Here is an 18,686-nt window from a genome sequence, read left to right on the forward strand (position 1 = left end):
ATGCTGAAGGTCGTGCATCCGCTAGGGGGCGCGACTGTGATTGCGACGTTCGTTTGACCAGGAAGAAGAAGTAAAAGAAGAGCCGAGTGTAATACGCTGCGGACGTGGAATGTGATTCCACAGTTTACGTCTTTAAGATTGAGAATAACAGTATAACGAGCTTAACTGTCAGGCTTAGACGCTCATTAGCTTTACCACACTGAATTAAAAAAATGCAAATGTATGTAAAAGACGACGAGAGCTAGCCGGTTGTGTTCGCTGCGCGTTTTGTCCCGGGTTATCGTCGCTGGTTCGCCCGTAATGGCACCGATGGGCATCCGCTTGTCTCCGCTCGGAGTGGCCGTGTTCTGCCTACTCGGGGTCGGCGTCTTTTACCACTTGTACGCCGGGGTCATATCTAGCAGAATAGCCACTTTTAGACAGAAGAAGACCGTTGATCTCCGAGAGCTGCTGGCGTTGTCCATCGAAGCTTCGGTCCAGGGAGGACGCGAGGTGAAGCGGATACGCGAGGACGACTCCCTGCAGGAGAAGACCAAGGGAAAGACCAAGGAAGGAGCCAGCGAGAAACTCACACTGGGCGACCTAAACTCGCACAGGAAGATGTTTTACCTGTTCAAAAACACGTACCCGTTCTTACAGGTACGTTTGAGAAGTCCGACATCCATCATTGACACTATAGCTGTCGCAACTATTCGTGTGCTAATCGATTATATTCGAGTATTCGATTATAATGTTCGTTTATATGGTGCTTTTTTGTTGAGTTTCTTTCATATTTCTCTGTTAGGTAAACTCGGAAGAGCACGACAGCTCTGACGGAGAGGCCACCATATGGACTCCTAACATCCCTGTCGACGTCCTGAACAAGGTCCCAGCGAGTCAAATGGTGCCGTCAGAGAGTGTGACAGTGTGGATAGATCCGCTGGATGCCACTCAAGAATACACAGGTGTGGTAACTCGTGCACCTAGGGGGGCAGAATTCACCCCTGCGCCCTCCTCCCTTCGTATTTGTGTGTTTAGAGTGTGCTTACAAATGCACTTGGAGTGTAAATGTATATTTTAATCTTCCAGGTGATTCCAGGTAGTTCCTGGCTCTCCAGACAAGCAAAAAATATAATTGATGATAACGATGTAAATCTTTCAATTCCTAGGGAGAAGAGTTTAAAAGTGAAAACATATAGTAACAAATCAAATAAACGAGGTTCAACATTTGGTTTGAAAACAAGCAATTGCAATTTTCGCATTTTACGAGTAAGAAACGCAATCACACACGTCCACTGATACAGAAGAGAAGCTATTTCTGCAGGGAGCATATTAAAATGTATGTATTGGACAATGCTCGAGTGTTTGCTTATGTCAAGTTTTTTAATGTTGCTCCTGCTTGGAACAGAAAACCTTCCGAAATATGTCACCACCATGGTGTGCGTTGCTGTGGATGGGGAGCCTGTTATCGGTGTGATACACAAACCTTTTACAGGACACACAGGTGTGTGTGTGTGTGTGTGTGTGTGTGTGTGACTCCTCACACTGAACCGCTTGTAATTAGTGCTAACACGAATGAACGGTAGAACGATATTTTATTATGTTAGTTTTCTATTTAGTTTATGTCTATAAACTCTGTAAAGCACTTTGAGTTGCATGTATGTATGAAAGGGGTTATACAAATAACGATTATTATTATTATTAATATTAGAAAAGCAATCTTATTTTCTGTCATTTGAACAATTGTGGATTCATATTTGTGTTTTTCTAAGTTACAAGTAATGTAGTGGTTCTTAACCGAAATTCACTCTTTGATGACTAGTGACCGAACTGAAAGGTCTGAACTGTTAAACTGCTAGTTCCAGCTGATGTGTGAGCACAGTTTTACCTGTTAAATGAGAAGTGTTTTCTTTCCCACAGCATGGGGCTTCGTGGGGCAAGGGGCGAATGTGGCACCCCGGGAATCCTACAACGCAAACAACCCCAAGGTCATAGTGTCACGCTCGCATTCGGGCAAAGTGAAAGCCTTCGTTCAGCAGGCTTTTGGGAACAGTACTGAAATTATACCAGCTGGAGGGGCAGGTACTGTGTTTTCGCATTGTTTGTTTTTGTGGCGGAGGTTTTTCTTGTTTGGGTGGGATTGTTTTGTTTTCAGGAGTGGCTGAACATTTGGTGTGGGCTTAGTGAGCTCGTTGGCAAGTAAAGCTAATACCAAGAACTCTTATTTTTTTAACACCTGGCTGAGGCAAACACTATTGCATGGGACTTGACTAAATTAAACCAGTTGGCTTTCCTAGAAGGAAATTCAGAATTGTTGTTTCTACCTATTAAGATTATGATCCTTATTTGGAATACCTTGTAGCATTACAGTTTAGAGAATATTGTTCTCTAGGATTGTCGGTCTACTCAGTTCAGATTCACATTAGACTGACTGGCCGTGTCAGATAAGAATAGTGTGATCTGCAAAACATCTAGATTGTAAACATTTCTCAATTGATTTTAGACATTAAACCTGTCACATGCAGCAATCGTTAAACCAAATATATTTCTCACCACAGGCTATAAGGTGCTTGCTCTTCTGGATCCATCTGATGATGAAAAGCCAGATGTGTACATCCATGTGACCTACATCAAGAAGTGGGACATTTGTGCAGGAAATGCCATTTTAAAGGCTCTGGGCGGTCACATGACCACCCTTAAAGGAGAGGAGATCGACTACTCGGGCTCAGAGGGGAACCCGGGCGGTCTGCTCGCAAGCGTCGGAATGGACCACAAGAAGCTGGTGAGCAGGCTACCGCCCTGGGACCAGAACAAGTAGGGAAGGGCCGGACCTGTCCCAGATGGTTCCGCTCATCTCAGTGCCACCCGGTCGTGTTCGCAAGATGACATAGCAGGATAAGCACACGCATCAGGCTGACTGGTTCAGCGGCAGTCACACAGCTGTGAGGTCAACTCCTGGCAAGTGCTACTCCCTGCCCAGGCTGAAGGGAAGGGTGCCTTCAGCAGCCTGGAATAATGGGTTTAGATTATGTGTGTTTGCTATTTAATAATGTTTAACCCCTCAACTAGTTCTTCTGAAGAGGTCTAATATTTAACAATGGAAAGTTAAAAAAAAGAAGCAAAAAAACAGGGTTTTTTTAAGGCCATTCACTGCAAACAATGACATCTTAGCAGGGAAAATATCTTAAATCTACTGTAAATATCAAATTTCTCATTGTCTCATTTGCAGATAATTGTTCTTGTTTTTCCATGACACGAAAAATTATCTGCCAATATCTTGTGAAAATTTTATTTAGGAAAACTACTTTAATCCAACATCCAGAAATGTTATCTAAATAATCTAAATGAGAAATGTTAAACATTTACACTAAGACATTATGCTAAGATATCATTTGCAGCTGTGTTACTATTGTTGATCTTCGTTTTCAGCATTAATCTTTTGGTTTTGGTTTGTCTGGTATGTGCTCTCAGGAAGCGTACACTTTGGGTTGTTGCGTGCTTTGGGAACGGGAGGAGATTCCACGTTAATGTGTGAATTGGCTGTTGCTGAGAAGCCCAAATGAAACAATGTGCTTGGCCTTTCTCCTCGATCCCCACACCCGTCCACCCTCCTCGATCCCCACACCCGTCCACCCTCCTCGATCCCCACACCCGTCCACCCTCCTCGATCCCCACACCCGTCCACCCTCCTCGATCCCCACACCCGTCCACCCTCCTCGATCCCCACACCCGTCCACCCTCCTCGATCCCCACACCCGTCCACCCTCCTCGATCCCCACACCCGTCCACCCTCCTCGATCCCCACACCCGTCCACCCTCCTCGATCCCCACACCCGTCCACCCTCCTCGATCCCCACACCCGTCCACCCTCCTCGATCCCCACACCCGTCCACCCTCCTCGATCCCCACACCCGTCCACCCTCCTCGATCCCCACACCCGTCCACCCTCCTCGATCCCCACACCCGTCCACCCTCCTCGATCCCCACACCCGTCCACCCTCCTCGATCCCCACACCCGTCCACCCTCCTCGATCCCCACACCCGTCCACCCTCCTCGATCCCCACACCCGTCCACCCTCCTCGATCCCCACACCCGTCCACCCTCCATCAACACTCCAGCTCTCCTAGTTTATACACTGACTCCTGAACAGCTGTATATAAAATGCAGCATTTCGAAAAAAAAATGATGATTGCTGTGATGAAGTTATTTCTTTTTATTTTCCCTTGTTTTATTGCTTTTGTGGGTTTTCAGAAAGGTAGCTGTGACCTCTTGCTCAAGTTTGTCTGTGTTTTGTTTTGAAACAAATGCACATTGGACAGGTCATTGAAGTTTTTTTTTTTATGTAGCGCTTACAACTCCTTCACTGTGATTACTAACTGTATTGGACTTTTTCAGAGGAAGTATTTTTGTATGAATGCCTGTGCTCTAGACGTGCTTCTCCACCTCTCCACATGCTCACTGGTGTGCATGTGACCGGCTTGTAAATACTGCAGGTAATTACAACTGGTTTTCCCTCATTAAATACCTGCATGTTCCGTGTTTAGATACTGAGGCATGTAATGTGGTTGATGACGTCCTTTTGGTTTTAATTTAATTTAAGATTTTTATTGTATTAAGAGCTCTGAAGAACTTTCATTGTCCTCTGAAGGTAATTTCAAGGTGGTGGTTTTGCCTTCTTGAAAGATGTGAACTGTGTTTCACAAATATTTTTGGTGAGAGACACCAAATGAAAATAGTTAAATAAAGTACAGTACACTGTATCTCTATTGGTCTTCAATAATTCTATACATATAGTCTGTAGTATGCATTTTTAGAGCCACTTCTTAACCTCAATGTGAAAAACATGCACTTGTACACCACTAGATGGCAGACTAGTGTCGGGGGTTTCTTATCGATGATGCGTGACTGATTTTGATACGGCATAACATCTGTTGCTTTATTTGATGTGTGAACAAGGGACAAATTTCAGGCTTTGTCATTATCATCTTCAAACTCGGTGGTAATTTAATAGGAAGGATGTAATCCCTTCTAGACATGGCTTCAAAGCAACATCCTATGCAAAAATTAAGTGAGCAGTGCTGGTAAGTTAGCCAGTAATCTGCAGGTACAAAGCTAGATTTCAAACTACAGTCATGTTACTTTGGGGTAAAGAGATCAACATTGTTCAAGAATGACAAGAAAAAAAAAGCTCAGGGATGGTTAAAAGTCGAAAGATGACTTCCAAAAATAGAATTAACTAAGGCCTAAATAGAGCCTTTTTACTGGTTTTAAACAAATATGGCAGTCATGAGTGTCACCCTGATGACCATATGTGTATCGCATAGGGTTAGTGTTGACTGCTTACATTACTTAGTACTTAGACCCCTTGTTTTAAGGCTCTGGTTTACTTTGTATGTTCTAAATGGTGCAGAGGCACAATCTAAAGAATATTGCCTTTACACTTCATTATAAATAATTACTCGATTTACAGCTTCTGGTGGGAAATCGGCAGGGAGTGTGCCAAAACATTCCCATAACCGCGTTCACAGCAGCAGAATAGGAAATCATTTGGATTAACTCCATCTCTGCAGGTGATGCCTGTTGCTGTGATCCGCTCGCAGTAAGCGGCCGCCTCCCGTCACCACCGCCTGCCCAAAGGGAAACGTTAGCAAGCCTGTTTATGGAAGAATGTTTCGCTTTTTATGTGCTCGGTCCAGATTGAGTACTACTAGCGATCGGTTGATGCAGCTGTCTCCGTGGTCTGCGACGGCGGGACAAGCACAGCTCAGGAAGAGCAGTAACCCCACCGGCAACACTCCTCGGGGTGTTTTGCATAACGTTGAGAACATACCAGTCGGGTAATGAAAATTAAAGTCGCACCAAAGTACGTCACGTCGCAGATCTAAGGATTCAGCACATTTTCAAACGGGCGCAGGTGCTACGAAAGGAGAATAAACATCTGCTCCATAAAGCCTGGAGGCGGTATTGATTACACGTATGGCAGCGTGTCATCAGCATACCGTCTACCTGTGCAGTAGATCGAAGGCCCAAGAGGAGCCAGACGGAGAGTCACGTTATGATTCAGTGGCCGATTCGTCACCATACAGCATCACTGGGTTGGAGAAGAACAGCAGGCCTCCATCAACAACGGGGAACGCTGGAGGTGAGTGTTCAGAGGTGCTTCAACGGAAGAACCTCCAGTCTCCATGAGGAATGCAGAAAGGGATTGAGTGTCTCTTCTCCTGAAGCTAGAAGACCCCGTATTGGTAAAACGAAGAACAGAAAGCACATAAAGTAGAATAAAACTGGCATTTACACTGCCTCCTGTTCTTGACTGGCCACCAGGTATCTGTATCTAGATGTATACAACACTTAAAAAATATTGAATCATAGAAAAAGTTATATTTTGTCCTGCGTTTCATACAAAATATACAAATGTATCACAGCAACACAGGTTTTGCCCATGTCTAGGTGAATGGGATGTCAGGTCAATGACAATCTCACCTGCCATCTCCGAAATGAATCGATTTCCACTGCGAAGAGAAAGCACTGTTTGTGCCCCAGGGTCAACGCTGCGGTTGGTGGCTGGGATGAATGAACAGGATAGGGATGCCATTTTATCTTGATTGAGCTTTTTCACCGAGCGGAAAATCTGTGCCATGGACCCTCGTGGAAATACATTGAGCTGACCTCCTCCTGTTACTCATAGCTTCTTTTTTTTAATGCCCCTTTGAAGTGCATAGTGGCCAGAAAAGGAAAAAACTAAAGTTGAGGGTCATTATCTTCCCCATGACAAATGAACGTGTGTTTTGTCACCTTCGTGTGGCTCATACCCAAGCTCCAATCCTGTGATATATGGTGAGGCTCATCAACAGAGTATTTCATTAGCTCCCATTATTTATCACATACTATAGTCACACTGGAGTATTAAACGTACATGTCATAATAAAAGCTAGCAATAAGGTGTTGCTGTAATAGCCCGTAAAAGTATGCTGGCTCAGGTAAGTAATTAGCTCTTATTCTACCCTCCACTATTAATTTGAAAAGCCACTGACTGATGTGGTCTGCAGTTCCAGCTCACCATGTTGAGCCATGAACTCGACTCGTTCCATTAACCTTACCAAAGCATAATCGGTGCATCAGTCAGGAAATAAAGCTTTTGCAAAGAGGCGGCAGTGGAGGCTGATGGTGAAAGCTGTGAAGGAGTTTAGGGAATACGACCAGTCTTGAACGTTTCAAAGGCGGGAAGGCTGATGCATGACGAGAAGCCTCTCGCTCTAGAGCTCAAACTCGGCCATCAATTGTTTGTCACCCATCAAATAGTGTTGGTTCTTTCTAGACCCACTAGCCACTGAGCCATCGCTGTGGATCTGAGGAAAATGCGAGGCGGACAATCTACAGGAACCGGCCATCAGAGAACAAGGATTTCCGATCAGGGCCCCCCCTGCGCGTTGACCTCATTTTCGTCTACACTCGGACTCTTCTCCTCTGTATCTGGGCTGTTATCTTAGCATTGCTCTACCATAACGGTGAAGAGGCATTGGCGACTGTCCTTTGACAAACTTCACTAAATTGCATCCGTTCCATGCCAGTTCCTCAGCGAGATTGAATTTGTCAACCCAAACACACATTAGCTTGATCGATAAGGTCTAAGTTTGAGTGTGGCTCATAGGCTATAGAGCTAGCATGGAAACGTGACCCAAACATTGTCCAAAGTAAAAGAAATACTTTGTCCTCCCACGAATCATGATAGTCATGCACTGATCTGTACGTTTCATCTCGCATAGTTTGTATGCGACACCCCTGTGGCCGGCTTGAGGGCATTTTATTTCTTTTTAATTTTAATTTAAAGCTTGAGGGCACTGTAATGTCTCTTCATGTGGTTGTCCACATGTCTGTCTACCTCGGGCTTCAAGTAATTAGCTCAACCATCTGCCTGCATCTCAACCACAGATGGAGAGACCTCGACACCCCTGTGCTTAGCCCAAGAGACGAAAAAGTCTCAGAGGCTCAGTATTATATCACTTGACTTCTTTTCATGACTTCCCCTTCCTAATGCCCCTTTTAAAGCCCCTTGTAAAACGACACGTTCGGCATCGAAGCCAAAGGATAATTATAGATGACGACGCAAAATAAGTGAAAGTAAAACACAAGTGTTGCTTCTCATGGTGTCAAATCTAATATTACTGCCTGATTTAAACTTGTCTGCATTTAATCGACAACTAGTTTAATTAAGCATGTGAATTAAGGAGTTAATTGTGACAGGGAAAATGCAGCTTTGAACAGAACAAATCTTTTTTGTCATGTAAAAAGACTTTTATGTTCTTCCAGTTGTAGCTGCTAATGTACTCCATATTAACAGCAATTGTTACAGCCATTAGCTGAACTGGATGGAAAAATGGAGCAGATATCCAACATTTTAACTACATTCAGTGCCACTTTTCCATATATTCTATTCACTCTCTATTCTATAATTGGAACCTTCATGCGCAGAAATTATTATTCATGAAGTTCAGTGAGAATCAGCACAGCTGTTAGCAGAACTAACTCAGACTTAGCCTTACTTGAAAGCATTAACAAAAAGTCATAGTAAATAAACCACATTAACATAATATACCTGCCTGTGTCAACACAGGGCATTTCACAGAAACATAAGTTCATGCCAACTGAAAAATCTGCTTAGTCTCAAAACAATGGGGCATCTTATTGCTCAACATTTGACAAAGCATCCCAAATTATGCTAAATTAACTGGGCGTCTACATTATATTACTGATCTTTGTGGCAATCAATTAAATGTTATTACATTTTGCAGATTTGCTGTTTTGATGTATAGTTAGTTCATGTCATCCTTAATAAATTATCATACCACATTAATCTCATTAAGTATTTAGCCTCATAAATGATTCTCCTCTCTTTAGGTATTTCTTTTACAGCAGTGTGAGTCTATCAGGTGTAGATATTGTTGCACCCAGCAAGCCCATAGTTGTGCTTCCCGTGTCCCACTCACACTCTTAAGCACAAAACATGAATTATGAACATGACACAAAATCGCCCGGCCAGGTCTGAGAGGCGTGACTGATTCTTCCACTGTGCTGTGATTGTGCCTGTACCTGAAAATGGTGTATTGATATATAAGAGAGCCAGACAGGAAACGGTAATGAAGTCTCCTCATCTAGAGTCCAAGCCTTCGGGGCTCGTCTGTGATACGGCTGAGGGAGGTCGGAAGGCTGCCTGCCTTGATGGACAATCCTCCCCATCCACTAAAGAAAAACAGGCTTTAAGACCATAAACGTGCATGTTCGAAGGCTTTTGAACTGAATTTTAAAATTCATGCAATAAGGATGAGCGGTTTTAATTAAGGAAGGAACGGTTTCTTAATTATAATAGATTAATATGAATAATAGGCATGATATCCTTATAATGAAGATGCACATCAAAAGACTCAATAGCAGGTGCTCATTTGGCTCCGCCCTATAGTATAACTTACCATTCAGAATGTAGAAGGTCAATAGGAGACTTTGCATGTGTTTGTGAGGGCTGTATGTACATGCAAGTGGTCTCTGGGCCTTGGAAATCTTGAATGTTTTTGGTAATTGAGGGCAGTTTAATAAATGAGAAAAGGTGATGAGAAACATGCAAATATATAGGACTGTCCACTACGGATGACTACAACTGACCTTCATGTCAGAACTCTAGTGTGTGCAAAAAACAGCAAATTAGCACAAATATGTAGTGTGGTTTGGCAATTTGCCAATGTCATACAATCCAAAAAGGTCTTTCTAGAAGACATGTGTAATTTTGTAATCTCAATAACACAGTATCATAAGAGAGTCCAAATCATTTAATGAGGAAACACAATAATTGTATTCACTGCGTAATAGAATACAATAAAAAAATAATTGAATTTACCTGAATTTATAACTGAATTGCGAACGGTGGTTAAACATCAGTTGTTTACTTTATAAGCCCACTATATATTTGCAATGTTTCAACAATCTGGAGCAATAAACTCACACCCCAGTTCAATCCAGTATGTAATCAGTTTAAATTTGTCCAATGGAGGCACAGTGTGTTGTATTTCAGTGTATTTTTTTAATCAGTGGTCTGACGGAAAAAGGATGACGTTCATGAAGGACAGAAACGAATAAGCTAATTACAAATTACAATTTCCTTTAGTCTTTTAACTTTTGGCTCAGCGTGTGAGAACCAATACATTGCACATCAGTCCATTTTGTCGTGATCGTCTCCTAAGTGGCCCTGAGCCTCCCAGGAATCCGCCGTGGGCTGCACCCGGCAATCTGCGGAGACGATCACCAGAGGAGGGGTGAGTCATGTCTCATTATTCTGAAGAATGCAACTTCAAAGCTGCCACGGCAGACAATACGTTCTAACCTCCATTCTGCAGCCTTTCGGGAGAGCCTGCTCACAGCCGAAGTTATTATTCCTCAAGCGCAATCTAGGAAACGACGATACTTGTGAGTCTACTACAGGATCGACGTAACGGGGGCAATGGGGGAGAGGACTGAAATGCATTTTCGGTGAGGATTTCAGAACAAAACTCACTTTGACAAAATAGTCGTTTCGACTGTTACACTCATCGGGCACTTTATTAGAAACACCTGCCTTGTACCTACACTCACTGGCCATTTTGCTAGGTACCTGTTTCATGAGATCTTTAACTTACTGTATATGCATATCTAGCAAATCTAGATTATAGTTATACATATTATATCTATATCTGCAGTCATGCACAACTTGCCAGCCATATACTCTCTCTCTCTCTCTCTCTCTCTCTCTCTCTCTCTCTCTCTCTCTCTATCTATCTCTCTCTCTATTATATATATATAATAGATATAATAAATAAATATATTTCTAATGCCATATATTTTCTATATATTATATTAGTGCTAATGCTGTACAGGAAACGTGTTTGCCATGGTCATGTGTTTAGAGACATATATAAATACACAGTGGGGAAAAAAGTAAATGAATACATCAATACATTCTTGAATTTTGTAAGAAAATAAATTTTTCTTAGAAAAGGAATCAACTTATCATGTCACATCTAGCCCCGCCCCCACCTGTCAGTCATGTCATATTCACCCATCACCCACACATCCAGTCCACATATACAAAGAAATCAAGCATAGATGTCCATAAATCCAAGTTATGTGTAATGCTGAGAAATGACACATGGAAAAAAGTATTGAACATGAAGAAAAGGAGGAGCAAAAAGCCATGGAAAGTCTATCAGTAGTTAGAAAGCAGTCCTACCACAGCAGTCCTACCACAGCAGTCCTACCACTTAGTGCAAATTAATATTAGATGGTTCATTCTCCATTGAGGGCCTGTAAAAAGATGTCTCATTACCAAGGTGTCACACAAGAGACTTAAAGAGACACAAGAGACATCTCATGATGGGTAAAACCAGTGAGCTCTCTCAAGACTTTTGCAACCATTTTGTTGTAAAACACACTGGTGGTTGGTTACAGACGAATTTCTAAAGTACCAAAGGTTCCAGTCAGCACTGTTGGGGCCTCAACCTGGAAGGGGAAAGAACATCGGTTCACCATAAACCGGCCCCAACCAGATCCTCCAGACAGGAGTGAAAAGAACCATCAGAAGAGTCCAAAAGCCAGAGACTGCTTGTAGAGAGCTACAGAAAGAACTAGAATCAGCAGGCACAATTGTTTCAAAGAAAATAAGTAAAGCACTCAACGGCCATGGCATGGAAGCACACTCACCTTGCGAGACTCCAGTGCTGAAGAAAAAGCATGTTGCATGCTCTATGGATGCCATAATACACACCATGTTTGGAGGGCAAAAGGCATTGCTTATCACCCCAAAAGCACCGTAGTGACAGTGAAGATTGGAGATTATGGATTGGGGCTAATTTTCAGCATACATCTCTGGCACGATGGAAGGACAACTGGAAAAATCTACTGAGCCATTCTTTATAAAAAAATCTGCCACCATCTACCAGGATAATGAAGATGAAATGAGGGTGGACATTTCAGCAAGATAATGATCCCAAACACACAGCCAAGGAAACTCGGAAAGTAAAGCTGCTAGAATGGCCCGGACCTGAATGGCCCTGACCTGAATCCAACTGAAAATCTATGTGTCATGGCACTGCCCCTGGCTTGTTTTAATGTGTGTGGTTGTTTATTAGCTCTAAGCACTATTCACTTCAGAATTAAAGTAATGTCTATTTTTCACTCTGCCATCGTCTTGGATTTCTGCATGCACCTCACTCAAGAGTTTGTAGATTCTTGTAGCCAATTGGAACTTCAAGATTTGATTTCCCTCTGTCATTTCTCATTATTACACAGAACATAATTTATGGACATCTATGTTTGATTTCCTTGAATGTGTGAGTTGGGTTGTTACCGACAATTTCATGTCATGTATATAAGTTTCTAAACATGCTTTTCCTGTACAGCGTTAGCACTAATATAATAGTGGTTTGGTTATATTTGTTGAGTGTCAGGCAGTTTATTGTTGACAAGGTTTTAGCTTGGGTCAGTGTGACTGCCAAGTTAATACCAGCCCACCAACAAAACATCAAGCCAATGTTAAGGTCTGCAGTATTAAAGTGATCATTATACAAGGGTCAGGACTAAAACAAAATTTCAATGGCAACATATAGGACAGCCATTTATAATAAATATTCTTTAGAATAAGATGAGGACATTATGACTGGTCAGATAAGCTGATGCAATGTAGATATTTCTACAGCAAATCTGTTGTTTCAGTCTGACACTACTTGCTGAGGGCTCTGGATAACATATGCTCCAAGTCATAAATTCAGCTCATTTGCCTTCCCTCAGAAGATGAATGGTACATATATACTTTATACACAAATCAATCTAGGTAAGTGCCCTTTTGAGATTCGCTTCCTCAGAGTGGTTGAGCTATGAGTTTAATAGGCTTGAAAGTGGTTGGGAGAGAGGCTCCTTTTAACAGCAAAGCTCCGGTAACTGTGCCCTTGACATACAAGCAATTAAGATAAGAGATCACAGGTCAAGATGGTAAGGTCTATATTGGGCCCTTTCTCCAATTTACAGGTGAGGGGGACTATGTTTTTACCCCAGACTCAAATTATTTCAGAGTGCTGTTTGTGATGTCTGCTTCTGTGATGGCTATTAGAGAAAGACAATTCTGGATCAGACTTTTGTTTTGAAGGGTTTGATTAATATGGACAACAGATTTACTGGGAAGAGGAGAATGATAACAGAGCAACTTTGAATACTTTTGCTTAATTTACAATTACTTTTACTTAGTTAACGTATTAATTTGTAAAAAAATAAATACATAAAATAAAAAAATAACTTGGTGACAATCAACCATATTAAAATGTTTTTAAGATCATCACATACCAAAGGAGCCAAAAACCCTCAACAATTACTTATTTTTGACCCTGCCATTAGAAAACAGTCATACTTTAGTAACAAAAGTAACAAAACTTTATTTTTTTCTGAATCAGATGGGTAATTCGATGGGAGTGATTTTCCCATCAGTCATCATGGGAGGTTCTGTAATGGCGCCTCTTCAGTGGTGAGAGAGAAGAGACCTGGTTCTTCTCCTCATACATATTCATTTATATGAAAAAACACGGAGGAGAAAAGGGTTTAGTCATTCCTGGTAGTGCAAAGCAAGCTGTGCAATTACACATTTCTACATGAATAGAGCCACTTTCAAAGTAGATTTTTAATGCAATCATTTCAAACAGAAGAATATGCAAATTATTCTATTTGACATTTTCCATTTAACATCCACTTTTCAAAGATTAGATTAATTTGGCATATACTTTCAGTGAACACACAGACGTGCGATTGATGTGTCTCCTTTGTCATGTTACACTAAAAGAAAAATGGTGGTTAGTTTTGGGCAGCACGACAGCTCCTAACTTGGATTTGATCTGGTTTAATCACTGATTGTGGACCTTTGGAATTAGGACTTCGGGTTTACTCCAACACAGCAGCGGTCCGACTGACAGATCACTTTTCCAAAATGTCAGTTTGGACATTTGCTTACAGTTAAAGGTTGTCCACCTTAGTTTAATTCTTGCATGACCTCAAAAGGTCATGTTAGACTAAATGTGCTGTAACATCTACAATTCATAAGGTAACACAAAGTAACACAATGCTCAAAAAAACTACATGTTGCTTCTTCAGTGCAGCTAGTTCTCCGAGCAAAGCTGGATAACACACAGTTGAACACAGTTGAACACAGTTGAACACAGTTTAACCAACACACAACATGGGACCATCTCAATTAAGGTAACAGTAACAGAATAACATTTATTCAATCAGGCGATGTGGAATTTTACTTAGTAACCATTTTATAGACTGAACAGACCTAAGAACTCTCTTATTCTCTTTTAGTGTTTGCTAGCGATGATACTGAAAGCCAGAGGGAGGGAGACAGACAGACAAAGGGACTGAAAAAGAGGCCAGGCACTGCCACGCAACCCCTCTCTACACCAACAGGTATGTCTCAGTCTGCCCCCTGCCATTTCATAGCATTACCGGCATCAGTGTCCACTGGCTTTGATAAAAAATAATAATAATTATACCAATTGTCTACTCACCCAGAGTAAACAAGGCTGGTAATGTGTTTTGCGACACCCAGGGTCCTTGGTGGAGTGGTTGGGGCCACACCATCCAGTGCCCAGGGGTCCGGGGGAAAATTAGAGGAGTGCATTACAATTACGAGCAACCTGTTCATCAAAGCCATAGTAACACTAAATGTTCCTGAAAGAAAAGAAAGGTTGCAGGTATGATCTTAAGGTAATGTCTCAGCAGGCATTCCTTTCAGACAAAGCAAGAGATACCACAACACACAAGACAATGTGTTCCAGCAGGAAACCCCACCCTGCTGCTCCGTCCTGTATTGATTCATTATGCGTACCACGTCATATATCTAAAAGTATACGCTTGCCATCCACTTTATTTAAATATTACTTAATAATAATATAATGTATATATATATACATGGAAATCATTGTTACTACAGCATAATTAATGTGGTAAGCAACCTACACAACCATCATGGTTTATGTAAATATGGACCTTTGAAATCATTTACTAACACATTCAAAGTGTGGACAAGAGTTTAGTCAAATATATTTTTAATTAGGTATGCTAATTTACGTTGCACTCAAAGTCATTTAAATGTGTATCAATAAAGGACTACAAAAACAAACAGCTTTCAATCTAAGTGCAAAAAATATCATACAAACACTGGACCTCTGTTCAATAAATACCATTAAATCCCAAGTTTTATGGTTTATTGCAAGAAATGTGAAAAAGTGGATTGTAATTCCACAGACTGTGGTTTGCCAAAATCTCAAAAGACTGTAATTTTCCTCCAGCTCCTTTGTGAAGGGTAAGGAGTTCCACATATGCAGAGGAAATGTCTGTGTCTAAATGTAAACATCACACCACGATCTAAAGAAATGTGTGGGCAAAAACATGAGAATATATAAATCATGTTGATCACCATTGAATCAATAAATAAATATACTATGTGCCCATTACAATGAACACATGTCTTGACTATGAAGTGTGGCCACTTCCAGATACATGAATTAGAAAGTGAGAATTTGAAAAGGTCAAACAATTCTGAGCTAGCACTCTTTTACAAACAATCCCAAACAGGCTAACTAAAAGTATTAAAGTGCATCTGTGCTAAGACACACTGCACAGCCATTTTCTTCACTCTTGTTAAATCACCTTGCACCTCAGTATTTAATAATATTGTAACGGCTGGAGAAAAGTGATCTTTTATCAAACTGGTGAGCTGAGGTATGTCTGCCCTAAGTGTCTACCCTAGTGCACTTACCTTAAGGAGCTGCACCTCTCTCTCAAGGACATTTATTTTACCATGATGGCCAGTTTTACTTTGCAACACTCACCTCCCAGTAACCTCAATGTCGCACCTCTTCCCTGATAGGGTAAAGCATGCCCGCCTCAAGACAAAATGGACAAGCGTGCTAATCCAGGATCACACCTGTTTTTATGTGACCCGGAACGTCTGACTGCATCACATCCATCTCCGGATGGGTCTGATCTGCACTGACGTTCACATTCAGATATATTGAAGCAGTCTGACTTGCACTGCTATGGGATCTCAGTTATTTCTAGCCCCATGTCAGAAAAAACAAGAACACGAGAAGAACCTCTCTCGAAGCAGAGTGGCTTTTTTAGAACTTTTTCCAATATTGCACGGGAAATGGATAAAGCTCGTCTTCCCACATAACAGGACACGTCTCAGCTGAGGTGTGTGATGTGAGATTTCAGGTTACTGAAATCACAAGGGAAACCCAAGCCACAGATTCAAAGTTCCAAACTTGGTAAAGTGCATTCAGTCCACTTTTCCCCCTGTAATAAAACAGCTATAATCTGTACATCTTACCTAAACAGGACAAAATCTTTGCTAAAGCAAGACATAAATGTACTATGTGCTGATTGTGATGAAAAATCACAGATCAGATTGTAGTCACGTGTAATTGCAATCTGTGCAACAGGTTCATATTAGAAAGAATGTACCTGCCTACACACTACCACCATCGGCTTATTGATGTTGAAGTGTGGTCTTTGCTTTGGTAAGAATGGATCCCACCACTTGAGTCAGAAAAAAACCCCAAAATGTCCAATTCTTTTGTGGGGCGACAGCACACGCAACACAAAAATTATAACAAATTGAAAGAAAATTATTGCTGAGAATATCTGTGGATAGATGATCCATTTTTCAGAGTGTTCATAGACTGATCAATGAAATTGCGTGTCTTGATCATATCATATGCCTGTCATGTTACTTTAGTTTCAATCGACTTAATTGGTTCGGAAAGACAGATGTCCGCTTTCCATGTGCGTGATGACGTCGGCCCTTGCGTCCAGTCGCACGAGCGTTGGGGGTGAAGGGGAAACTGAGTTATGGTTCTGAGCAGAGACTTGTACTGTGAGGCATCTCGACATTTTCATGCGCGGTTGCGAGATATTAATTATCTCTCCCTTGTCATTCGTGCTGTCACGCGGCCAAAGTGACACTGTAATTACACCACTGATATCTCTTCCTCGTCTCAGCAGGAAATTGAATACGAGAGCTGATTAAAACTGTGCTTACCCAGACTGCGGACTCCGGTCAGATTTAATTGTGTTCCAATTATTGCAGCTAAACGTATGGGTGTTGCCTCATGTGCTTTCAAGTTAACCACGTTGATTTGATTGAAAAGTGACAGTTGCCACTTGTCATGCTTACGATTTGACCGGGGAAAGTCGGAAGAGAGAGTAATTAATGAACTTGTTCCTGCCGTTGCTGCTACGGTCAAAGCTCATTGAGAAAAAACAAAGGCCGAGACATCAAGATCGTGCAAACAGGGAGCGGTGATGTGGATCTAAAAACATCATTACCGAAACAGATGAATCTAGGATTCAAGATTCATCCATCTCGCACCCGCTCTCATGGAAGGCCTACGTGCCCGTCTGTTTCTGTAGGGCACGGTCAACTGTTGAGAAGTCATATTCCTCCATCTAGGCCTCTTGGCTATCGCGAGGCCCGCATATAAACACGATCTTTCAACGCTGAAAGGTTGAATGGTTAGTGACACGTAAAAGGTGTGACTCTCAGGGATGTGAAGTATTCGTATAGGCGGTTTTCGACTATTTAAGAAGGCACATAGGTTTACAGGAAGCTAAAGAGCGCATAACATAAAGGTACAAGAGGCTTTGCTGGTGTGTGTGAGGAGAACTGTGTACAAATTTGTCCATGAACAGATAACAGCCCAAGGCTATTGATAGGGCTGCCGTGCTTATCTCACTGCAAATGAGATAAGCATTTCAAATTGACTGGTGCTAAAAATTAATCAGAGGAAGACAATGACAAAGTGCTTGATTATGTCTGGAGTTCCCTCAAATCGAAGTTACAGGATTAATTTACAGAACACCCTCCTACTCGCTGATTACAATTAAGTGACATTTCCATTAATAAGTGTTCCTAATTAGCTTGAACTGCAAAATGAAATAGCTATGCCTGCCAACTAAGTCCAACTAAGTAAAGTCACTAGTTTTACCTAGACTGTTGGGTAGTGCTACCGACTGAATAAACACCTAGGATAAGGATGAGCTATTTTGTAAGACTTCTCTGTGCTATAACAACACCTTCACTTAATAAGAGAAGATGACGAATTGTGCTCAGGCAAAATGTTCATAAAATTTACATTCTACAGACACTTCACAAAGTGTCCATCTGCACAATTAGTAAAAGACGTCCACTAGTCTTTTATAACTGATGGATTCCTGTTGGTTACATGGACTTTGATAGCAGACAACTGGGACACTGACACTACAGTACACTGACATATTAAAAAACCCCAGCAACACTGATCAACACTGCTCTGTGTGATCAACACTGCTCTGTCTGATTAATACTGCTCTGTCTGATCAACACTGCTCTGCCTGATCAACACTGCTCTGTGTGATTAACACTGCTCTATCTGATTAACACTGTTCTGACTGATCAATACTGCTCTGTCTGATTAACACTGTTCTGCTTAATCAACACTGCTCTGTCTGATCAACACTGCTCTGCTTCTTCAATACTACACAGTCTGATTTACACTGCTCTGTCAGAACAATGCTGCTGTCTGATCAATGCTGCTCTGCCTGATCAACACTGTTCTACCTGATCAATACTGCTCTGTCTGATTACCACTGCTCTGCC

At 41.7% G+C, this 18,686-nt stretch overlaps 1 protein-coding gene across 1 annotated transcript; it reads left to right on the forward strand.

Annotated features, from left to right (window-relative positions):
• The first annotated feature begins 63 nt into the window (after nt 1-63).
• Nucleotides 64-4,740, forward strand: bpnt2 (3'(2'), 5'-bisphosphate nucleotidase 2). The gene is made up of 5 exons (XM_076981549.1): nt 64-639; nt 785-944; nt 1,388-1,483; nt 1,900-2,061; nt 2,538-4,740. Exons 1-5 carry the CDS (start codon nt 301-303, stop codon nt 2,795-2,797), a joined length of 1,017 nt encoding a protein of 338 aa, XP_076837664.1. The 5' UTR covers nt 64-300; the 3' UTR covers nt 2,798-4,740.
• Nucleotides 4,741-18,686: the final 13,946 nt, after the last annotated feature.

This window comes from Brachyhypopomus gauderio, chromosome 19, assembly GCF_052324685.1.
Source record: "Brachyhypopomus gauderio isolate BG-103 chromosome 19, BGAUD_0.2, whole genome shotgun sequence".
In the NCBI taxonomy this organism is placed as follows: Eukaryota; Metazoa; Chordata; class Actinopteri; order Gymnotiformes; family Hypopomidae; genus Brachyhypopomus; species Brachyhypopomus gauderio.